The sequence below is a fragment of the Panicum virgatum genome, chromosome 7K (assembly GCF_016808335.1).
Source record: "Panicum virgatum strain AP13 chromosome 7K, P.virgatum_v5, whole genome shotgun sequence".
Classification (NCBI taxonomy): Eukaryota; Viridiplantae; Streptophyta; class Magnoliopsida; order Poales; family Poaceae; genus Panicum; species Panicum virgatum.
This window is the reverse complement of record NC_053142.1, coordinates 43,892,766-43,903,370: the sequence shown is the minus strand read 5'-3', so window position 1 is coordinate 43,903,370 and position 10,605 is coordinate 43,892,766. Positions and strand designations below refer to the sequence as shown.

The 10,605-nt window shown below is 55.3% G+C and overlaps 3 protein-coding genes across 3 annotated transcripts; all 3 read right to left on the bottom strand.

Annotated features, from left to right (window-relative positions):
- Positions 1-771: 771 nt before the first annotated feature.
- Positions 772-2,372, bottom strand: LOC120641504. Its single transcript, XM_039917673.1, has 2 exons — positions 1,691-2,372; positions 772-1,534 (listed from the first exon to the last, which is right to left on the bottom strand). Exons 1-2 carry the CDS (start codon positions 2,165-2,167, stop codon positions 1,319-1,321), a joined length of 693 nt encoding a protein of 230 aa, XP_039773607.1. The 5' UTR covers positions 2,168-2,372; the 3' UTR covers positions 772-1,318.
- Positions 2,373-3,814: 1,442 nt separating this feature from the next.
- LOC120641503 (dehydration-responsive element-binding protein 1E-like) lies at positions 3,815-5,012 on the bottom strand. The gene has a single exon (XM_039917672.1). It carries the CDS (start codon positions 4,943-4,945, stop codon positions 4,316-4,318), a length of 630 nt encoding a protein of 209 aa, XP_039773606.1. The 5' UTR covers positions 4,946-5,012; the 3' UTR covers positions 3,815-4,315.
- A 4,503-nt stretch (positions 5,013-9,515) lies between these two features.
- LOC120641502 (ethylene-responsive transcription factor ERF026-like) lies at positions 9,516-10,388 on the bottom strand. Its single transcript, XM_039917671.1, has one exon. The coding sequence runs from the start codon at positions 10,267-10,269 to the stop codon at positions 9,667-9,669; it is 603 nt and encodes a 200-aa protein (XP_039773605.1). The 5' UTR covers positions 10,270-10,388; the 3' UTR covers positions 9,516-9,666.
- Positions 10,389-10,605: the final 217 nt, after the last annotated feature.

Below are 10,605 nucleotides of genomic sequence, written 5' to 3'. Positions count from 1 at the left end.
GAGCCCCAATTATCCGTTCCGCTTGGCTATCAACGTCGCGCGCTCTTCCTTCCGTTTTGTACACTACCTGCACGCACCATTTTCTCTTTTTTTTTTCTGCTCGCCGCACTGTTCTCCAACGGCTCTCGCGCATGCGCCATCTCCTTGGGCAGTTAGGGAAGCTAGCCCCTTGTTTAGTTGCAAAATTTAAAATTTCAATTTTTTTTCCGACATCTGTATGGAGACTTAAATCTAGACGAAATAAAAAAAAATGCATTGCACAGTTTGCCTGTAAATCGCGAGACGAATCTAATAAACCTAATTATGTCGTAATTAGACGCTAAATTACTACAGTAATACTACAGTAAACAACCTCTAATGACGAATTAATTAGGCTTATTAGATTCGTCTCACGATTTACAGACAAGTTCTGTAATTTATTTTGTGATTAGTCTATATTTAATATTATAAAAAATGTCTTTTTAAAAACTTTACACGAGCCAAGAAGGCCTAGCCTCGCGGTAGCAACAGGCTACCTGCACTGCACTGCGGTGTTGTTTGGCTTCAGGACTTTTTTCAAAAGTCCATATCACATCAAAAAGAATCTTACTATTTTATAGTATTAAATAAAATCTGTTTATAAATGTTTTTTGACAGCTGAGTGCTTTTTTGCGAGACGAATCTAATGAGCCTAATTAATTCATAATCTGCTACAGTGATGCTACAGTAAACATTCGCTAATCATAGATTAAGATACCTTATTAGATTCGTCTCGCAGTTTAGCCCCAGGGTTCTGCAGTTAGTTTTATAATTAACATTTATTTAATATTTCTAAATACTAAAAAGTTCCAGGGACTAAAAAAATCCCTGAACCAAACAACCGTCGATCCTAAACCCTAGTACGCCAACGGATTGTGCGCGTCAGGTTACACGCGTGCGCGCTCGTTGGTCTATTCCAACGGCCCAGATTGCCCGACGACTGTCCCCCGTGAAATGTTGAAAGCAGCCAGTCTAGCTCTGACATGAGACAAGACAACGAGCTGTGCGGGCAACTGCTGCTGTCGGCGTGTCGCAGCTGCTACACCTGCACTACGAAGTACAGAGTCCGGCGGAGAAAAGCTTCTGCTACCAACATGACCAGAGCCAATGTGCCCTTTCGGCCTTTCGACCGAGTACTACCATTTTTTTAACATACAGTTGTGCGTGAGAAATTCGAAAAAGAAAAAGGAAACGGATGCACACGAAGCAGAGCAGCGCAACTTGCATGGAGGTAAAGGAGTGAACTGGGTCAACTGAGTTCAATTGGAAATTGGGCCAAACGGAAAGCAGAGGAGGCTTACTAGTTACTTCGGATGTTGGCTAGGCTTCGCTCGAACGCCGGTGAGGCGCCGTCGCCGTCCTCGCTGTGGCCGCCGCCGCCGCCGCCGCCGTGGTCGTTGCAGTCGTTGTCGTGGCCATCGTCTCCGTCCTGGCTGAGGAAATCCATCACCGACACGGGGCTCAGCCGCTGCTCCCGCTCCCGCGCCTCGTCCAAGCGACACTCGCATCCCGCAACCTTCATCACATCGATCACAGAATCGTTGCGATCAATCGGATATGGAATTTGCTAGCTACTGCGTGATCAAGAGCAGAAACGCTCGCGAGGAAGAACAAATTGCTCGAGTTCGAGCAGAATTAACACTTTCAAGAAAAAAGAAGGATCAATTCCTACCATTTTTTCATGGCTCCGACGCCCGCCGCTGACATGACCCGCACCTTCGCCACCGGCCTGCCGTCCCTCCCAGCTCATGCGACGCGGGGACATTGCCGGCGACGACGCATCCGTCCTCCCGCTGCTCGCGGCCGTCGCGGAGCAGCTGGCCACTGGCCTGTCCGTCTCCTCCGCCTCCCCCCTCCGCTTCCTGTTCCAGAACCCAACCCGCAGCCGCCTCGAGAGGCTCCTGGTCCTGGGGAGCGCGGCCACCGCCACCGCCACCGCCTCCGCGGCCCTCACCGCGGCCGAGAACCTGGCGATGACGTCCCCGTTCCGCCGCCTGCCGCTGGCGCTCCGGAGCTCGGCGGCGAGGTGCCGCGGGTAGCAGCCGAAGCCGTCGCGGGAGAGCTCCGCGCTGGACTCCAGCTCCAGCCACTCCTTGAGCATCAGCGCCTGCGGCATCGCCGGCCTCCCCTCCAGCTCCGCGCCGCCCATGGAGGGCAGCGTTTTTTTTTTGCACGGCCGCGCCAACGGAAACCGCGCCGCGATTGCTCCGACCTCTGAAGGAATAATTCGATCTTGTGCGCGGAGAGACAGAGGAGGTCGATGTCACCTGCGTGACTGCGTCCTTGTCCTTGGGAGGTTGAGCGAGCAGAGACGACGAAGGCGAAACAGCCAGGGCTCGGCCTCGGTTGCCGCCTGCTAATGTATGGCCGGATGGGGTTAGGGCCCGTTTAGTTCCCAAAAATTTTCACCTCCCCTTTAAACACATGTATGAAGCACTAAATGTAATTAAATAACAAAACTAATTACACAGTTTGGATGTACACGACGAGACGAATCTTTTGAGCCTAATTAGGGCATCATTAGACATAAGTGCTACAGTAACCCACATGTGCTAATGATGCGGTCAAAGACCTCAAAAGATTCGTCTTGCGGTTTCCAAGTGAGTTCTGAAATTAATTTTTTAATTAGTGTTCGAAAAGCCCTCCCGACATTTGATCAGCGCACGCCAGTTAGGACATGAGGCGAAGCGACCGAACTGGCGTGCGCTGAGGGGGGGGGGGCTCCGGCGTCAGGAGGAGCAGAGGATGTCTGCGCTTTGTGCGCTGCCGGCCGCGGTTAAAAGAGCCGGCATGCACGTTGTGAATGCTGGAAGACAGGCAGAGGCCCTCGGATTTCGGAGGGCTGGTTGCAGATGAGCAGTCACCAGTGCCTGCATCGGATGCTCGTATCGTTTTCAGGCCGGATTTGTCGTGCTCGACTGGGTTCAAGAGCTCGTGCGTGCAAACGCGATAAAAACAAGAATGACCGTCCTCATCTAGCATACTGTCGGTCGAGCGTACACTAATCCTGCCGGATTGTGAGATTATTTATTGCAATTTACAAAGAGTCATCTCTCGATTTTACTGCTGCAACCCTACGGCAAATTTTAACAAGAGAGTATAAACGAGTCGCCTCGACCACACTTCAGGCTGGCTATTGCCGAGGAGCACGAATCCACCGGGCCTCGATCTCTACCCAAATCTCGAATTGGCTCGATCTCTACTCATTCGAACTGGATTCGAACTGGCGGTGGCAAGCTCACTGCTCGCACCCCCGTTTCGGACGCAAAGCGCCGGGTGGAGCTGCGTGCCGGGGCAGGTCTGGCTCATGCGCCGGGTTTTAGCAGGGCAGCAGCACCACGCACGGGTCCCCCATCGGGTGCGGCGCCCGGGGTTCAAATATCGTGGACCCGTCCGCCAGCCCGCGGCGACGCTCTTCCCCTACTTGGCTACGTGGCCGGCGGCGCCTGGCCCGATCGGGGGTGGGTCGCGTGCCGGCGAAGCCGCGCGCGGGCGCGGGCGCGGGCGCGGGCGCAGCATGGAGATCCGCGACCTCGCGAATGCAGAGGCGAGGCGGCAGGGGATAAAACGTAGTACGAAGCGGTCGGGGCGCGGTGGTGCCGGGGTGGGCGCGCGCGCGCGTTCTGATCAAACTCTTGGAATGAGACCTATGAACCCTCTAGAAACTTGGTCCATATGGTAAAACGACAGACTCCGCGACTCAATACAACAAAGCCTCCGCAAATAAGATGTTCAGATCAGGAAGCATCCTTGCTAAATTCTTCAATCGAACAGAACAAGGAAATGCGATTGAAATTCGAGGAGGGGCAAACCACAATTACTGGTGTCGCGGGCTCGCAGCAAAATCCTTTGCTGCTAATCGTAGCCTGCACTGCACCATTTCAAAATGTTGGCAACATACAGGGACGAGTTTCATCAGGTAATAAATTGCACTGAAATTCTTCGGCCAGTCACACGGCGACTTTCCTTAGATCCCTGCGGCTCGTACCTTCAGGATCAAACACCCAGCAGACTCTGCTGTTTATTACACCAGGTGATGTTGCTTAAAATAAAGGGCGCCTTCACCAAGGGCCATAATAGATATCTGGCGCCAAGGCTACCTTGGCCTTGTTAACGCCACCGCCACATGTGCAGAAGCAGCCTCTGAAAACCTAAGCACACTCCTCTGCTCCTCCTGATCGCATCACATTTCGTCAGAATAGCAGGGAAACGGTACACACTAGCACACCATAAGTTTGTACTGTACACGGGGTCGTTCTCGCCATTAATGCCGGCTCGGTCCGAACGCCCGCGATCGTCAGTAGCTCCACAGGCTGACCTCGCAGTCGTACTCGTCGTCGATCCACGCCGACTGCCCCGCGTTCGCCGGCGGCGGGTCGATCAGCATCCCCTGCGCCATGTCCAGGTACCCCTGCATTTCGAAGTCCAGGCCGTCGTCCGGCGGGTAGTAAGCGAAGTCGCCGCCGAGGCCCCCGGTCGCCTGGGCGTCGGGCGCCGCGATCGCCGCCGCCGCCGCCGCCTCGGGAGAGCCCGCATTGCGCTGCGGGCGGAAGAGCTCGGCGGCCTCCACGGCGGCGCGGCGTATCTCGTCGTGGCCGGCGCCCTGCGGCGGGACGCGGAGCCTGCGCGGCGAGTCGGCGAAGTTGAGGCAGGCGGCCCTGCCGCGCAGCGCCAGCGCGGCGACGTCGTGCGCGCGCGCCGCCATCTCGGCGGTCTCGAAGGTGCCGAGCCAGATGCGGTGCCTGCCGTGCGGCTCCCGCAGCTCGCAGACCCAGCGCCCGGGGTTCCGGCTGCGCACGCCCTTGTACACCGGGTGCCGCGTCTCCTTGAACTTGGTCCGCCCCGCGCGCCGCTTCGGCGGCGCCGACGACACCGTCATGTACGCGCCATCCTCGCCTCCGCCGCCGCCGGAGTACGGCCAGTCCATCGTCGGTCAGTCCTGTCGAGGAGAGCTTCTGGATTGTTTCGAATTTGGGAGGGAAGGGAGTGGCGGGCGACGGTTTATATAGCTATGGCCTGGATGGGTCTTCGTCGGGGACGGAGACGTACGGACGCGGGCGCGTGCGCTGCGCCGCTGCCGCAACGCGGCGTGCCACAAGGGCGCCAGCCAGGCGAGAGAGGCGATGTGCGAGGCGGGTCCCCGCGGGGATGGTGGCGGGCTGGGCTTGCGCGGGGGGGCTGGTTGGGTGGGGCGCTGTGGCCTACTGGCCTGGGGGGGTGGTGGAGAGTTGGCTGGCTGTCGGGCCAGCTGGAGGCCGCGCGGAAGCGGATGGCGACGCGCGCAACGCGCAGTCATGGGGACTCGGTCGCTGGCACGCTCGGCGCCCTGGTGGGCTGGGCTGCTGCTATTTCTTGTGGGGGGGACTTTAAGCAGGAGGACGGCCGTTGAAAGAAGAGGCCCCAAGGGGAAGGATCGAGGTTTAGCTGGGCTTTAAAGCGGGCGGCGTGATGCGGACTCGCGTCGACGGCCGTGGTGTGGGTGAGTTGGATTGCGCGTGATCTTCTGGCGAGCCGTATGGGCCGATGGGGACATCCGGCGGGTTGGGGGTGCTCCGCGCCGTGGGGCCCCTAGGCTCGGTCTCGCCGTTTTCAGTTGATGAGGACCGCGCCGCTTTTGAATCGGTCCACGAGCTGGATGCTGAGGGAACGAGGGATGCACCTGCTGCGTCGTCGCAGTGGAGTGCTCGGCGGGCAACCCGACGGCATGGTCCGACAGTCCATGGGACCGGGGACCCGTAGAAAGGCAGAAGGACTCATCGCCGCCACAGTGCCGCGCTGCCACTGCGTTGCTCACTTCTCCCGCCAGATTTGGTGGCCAGCTCCTACTCCTACAGTTCCGCCCTCCGCTATTCGCAGTGTGTGTGGCGAGCACTCTACACTATGGCGACCTCCGAGTGGCGAGTGACCACGCGAATCACTCGTCTTGGAGCTCCCCCCGCCCGCTCTGGCGTGAACTCAACTCACCGATGGTCTCCAGTACCAGCAGCTTGTGGGCGGCGGCGTTTCCGTGGTACAACCGGATGTCTTGCCTGCTCCCACGGCCCTCTTCTCTAAGCCCGACAGCATTGGATCTCCTCTCGCCCCCTTGCCCTAATAACCGCTAACGCCATGGGTACGTCCGCCTGGAAAGATCCTGTTTGGTTTGAACTAGAAAAGTCTGGACTAGGAATTTTATCAACTTTGACCATTAATTAAGGTGTCAAACAAAGTCAATTCACAAAACCAACTTCAAAACCATGCGCTAGGAATCCTAAACAATCTAATGAGATCTTTGACCGCGTGACTAGAAAATGGTTACTGTAGTATCACTGTAGCCAATTATTAATTAATTATCATCATTAGATTTGTCGCGAAAAGTTACACCCATCTCTAAAAAAATTTCGCAAATAGACTTCATTTAGTACTCCATGCATACGAGATTTTTTTATCGGAAAACATGCGCACACTGTTTCTAGAATCTCAAGACCGATCCAAACACGGCCAAAACTGCAGCGCGAGATTAGCGAATCAGCAATTACCATCATGGATCTGCCTGCTAATGTCGGGTCAATCATGCACCTGCGAAAGGGAGCTCGCAGGCGGCCTCGTTGATGCTGCCGGCCGGAGCAGCCCAGATGGTGAGATGTATAATGATCCAATCCGAGCGAGCTTATTAGCGGTGTCGGTGGCCATGGCCAATTTTGGCCACAGTGCTGGCGCCAACGGCCCCATCTATCAGGGACGACGGCCTGGCGGCCAGATTCGCCGTGGCTCCTGGACAAACGCACGGCGGGGCACCAACTGTACGATGAGAACCGCACGTCCGTGACGCCATGATTCGGCCCGGTCCGGGACGGACCACCTCCCAGCGCCGCCGTGCCGCCAGGGGCTCCGTACCGTGGCCTGTCGATCCGGCAGCCATAGCCCCCCCCCCCCCCCCCCCCCCCCGGCCGGCCCACACGGCCCCGGCCAAGCCGCGCTTTGACTGCGCTCGCCTCGCCGGGCAGGCAGCGCATGCGCGCTCAGTGGCGCAGGGTACGGGACGGTCTGCGCTCAGCGGCTGTGCGCCTGTGAGGAACCCCATGCGGGCCGCGGCGACCCCGGGCAGCGTAAAGCCGGGAGTGTCTTTTGTCGTCTCGTGGGCACTGCACTAATGGGCCGATCAGCTGCGTAGCGGAAGGCATGGACACGTGTTGCTCTGGAGGACGCCTGGCCGCGAGTAGCTGTTGCCTGTTTGGTGGTGGCTATGTACTGTACTGGAGTACTTGGTATTTACTGCCGCCGAATACTGATCTAGACTTTGTTTAGTTGTAAAATTTAAAATTTCAAAATTAATGAGAATTTTATATGCATGGAGTATTAAATCTAGACGAAATAAAAAACTAATTGCATAGTTTGTTTATAAATTATGAGACGAATCTAATGAATCTAATTAGACCATAATTAGATATTAAATTGCTGCAGTAATTGCTATAGCAACCATGTGCTAACGACAGGTTAATTAGTCTTAATATATGAATCTCGTAGTTTACAGATGAGTTCTGTAATTGGATTTGTGATTAGTCTATATTTAATACTTCAAATGTGAAAAGATTCCATTTCAAAAAACTTTTCGGGTGCAAATAACCAAGGCCCTACTTGATGATCGAGTACATGACACTCTATGCCGTGCCCGAGCTAGTGCGCGCGCTACTGCGGTTTTTCCATCCCTTTTGCAAGCTGCTTGGCTAAGGCTGTGTTTAGTTTGCGAAAAGGTTTGGATTTTGGTACTGTATCACATTTCGTTGTTACTTGACAAACAATGCCCAATTATGGACTAATTAGGCTTAAAAGATTCATCTCGTGCTAATCAGTTAGACTGTGTAATTAGTTATCTTTTCAACTACATTTAATGCTCCATGCATGTGTCTGAACATTCGATGTGACGGATAGAAAATTTTTTGGGAACTAAACAGGCCTAAACCGCAAAGTATAACAAGTTGGTTTTCTTGGTTTTCTACGTAGGAACGCCTATAAAAAAAAGAACTATAGGAACTTATACCTTAGCCAGTTAATTTTACTATAGGATAAATTCAAGATCTAGTTTTATCAGAGAACATTGTAAACATGAAATAGCATCACGATTTTTATTTCTTTTGTGTATATCTGCGTCACAATTTAATACCAGCACAAAGAAAAACTATATAACCAACGGGTACCACTTTGTTGACCAATCAAACACATGCTATCTATCACACATAAGATACCACGCCAATAGCGGAGGAAGTATAACTTGATCATATTATTTGCAACTTATAAGCCTTCTCCTTTTATTTCTTTAATTAGGTGTAAATGGTTTATTTTGCAACTTCATGTCTCAAAATAATGGTGCGATTTGGCTTGGTGCATTTTGATCCTAATTTTTCACATAATATATCACTTGTGGCAACAAAGTTTTAGCAAGTATTTATAAATACAAACTTAATGTATATATCCACATTATTTGTGGAAAGATTTTTTTTAATTGTTTGGAAATAATGTAATGTTTGAACCTCGAAGCTTGCATGTGGCCTATATCCATTTTTGGCAAAAAGGAGTATTCTTTTATTTGGATTGCCTTTGCAGATTGCATCCTTTTTCCAATCCTACATTGCTAAATTTCGATTAATCAATCATCTCTCAAAATAATAAGGTTTTTGATAGGAGATCAATGGGCTTTTTGTACAGTAGATGAAAAAGTAATTTGTACTAGTATACATAAAAGTAGTTTTACCAATAGAGGACTCCTAATTCACTACGTACCAGATTTACTAAACCTTGTGCAATTTATCTAAAGTATAGATGAATAATTTTGAATCAATTTTGTTGGACTTGGGGGTTTATAGCGTTGTTGTTGGGTCACTGGGGGGTGGAACTAATAACAAAGTTACGTTTCATGACTGCTGCATAGGACGACAACAAGATAGAAGTCCGGGAGTGAGAGAGCGTCAGATCTATATGAAGGGGGAAGTCGGCCAACAACAGAGGGGTAAAGAGTTGGGCCATGCACCGGCCGCCGTGAGCCAGATGCATACACTGACACTTTAGAGGGCGAAGGAGCAGCGGAGCGGCGGGCCGTGCGGAGGCGGAGGAACAAGGCCCCGGCGGCGCGCGCGGCGGGGGCGAGGCGGCGCCGCGGCCGCGCCCTTCCTCCTCGTCCTGCGCGGCTGCGGCCATGGCCGACGCACGCAGCGGCGCGGCGGGCGTCGCGGCGTTCCCTGCTGGCGAGCAGCTCAGCCGATTCGGCGCGCGCGGCGGCGCTACGTGGGTGCGCGCGGCGGCGTGGCGGACGCAGTGGCGTTCCGGCCGCGGTGGCGCCGGAAGGGGAAGTGGAAGATGACGTGCGGGGCGGCGGCTCTGCTCGCGGCCGCGGGCGGGCGCGAGGAGGCGCGGAGCATGCGTCGGGAGGCGGGCAAGCCACGTTGGCGGATAGCGAAGGTCCCCTACCTCCCCTAGGAATACCGGACCGGCGGCCATCCGCTTCTTGTTTGGTCCGGTAAAAGCAACTGCAGGAAGATTTGCAGTGCCCCACTGCCGGTAGCCAGTAGAGTAGTAGCTACAGGCGGCAGCAGCAGCCGTAGTAGTAGACCTTATTAGTTCCACCGCATCCATTATTACAATCATCGCCAATTCGCCATTATCGGCATCGATCTACGGATCACGGTAGCTCCAGAGGCTGTCCCCGGCCTCCGACGGGTCGGGCGAGTCGTCGGAGGAGTTGCGGCCGAGCCTCGGGGGGCTCATCATCATCCCGGCGGCCATGTTGCGCAGGTACTGCGGTGTCTCGAAGAGCGCCTCGTCATCCAGGTAGTACTGGGTCCCCGCGCTGCTGCCGCCGCCTTCTTGCTGCGCCGCCGCGCTGCTGCTCCCGCCGGCCGTCTGCTGCTGCTGCGCGCCTCCACCGGCCGCCGCGGGAGCAATGCCGCGGGCCGGACGGCGATCGGGCTCCTGCAGTGCCGCGGCGGCCTCCGCGGCGGCGGCGCGGATGTCGTCCGAGGAGGTGGATGCGGGCGCGGGGCGCGACGCGGCCAGGTCCGGGAAGTTGAGCGCCGTGTCGGGCCCGCGCAGCGCGCGCGCGGCCACGTCGTAGGCCACGGCGGCCATCTCGGCCGTCGGGAAGGTGCCGAGCCAGATGCGGCGCGTCTTCCTCGGCTCCCGGATCTCCGACACCCACTTGCTGCTGCGGCTCCGGATGCCGCGGTAGAAGGGGTGCTTCCCCGTCCGCGGCGAGGCCGGTCCGCCGTAGTCGGACATTGATCCGCGCCGCGTTAGGGCTGCAGCAGCTCCACTCGATCCGCCAAACCCAATCACACTACGCACATAGCAGGTGCTATCTGCACATGTGCAGTGGCTCCGCGACGGCGGCGTGCGGGTTACCAGGAAGCGCACGAGGAGGAAGTAGGAGATCGGCTATTTAAAGAGGCGGCGAAGCAGGCGGGAAGCGAGAGGGACCCCATGGCGCGCTTGGCTTGCGGTGAGCTGGTGCTCCGGGTGCGAACAACAAATGCCCACCAGGTAAAATATGGCGCGTTAGCTTGCTTTCTGACATTCGTACGGTTTTTAGTAATCTCCCCCCCCCCCCCCGCCTGA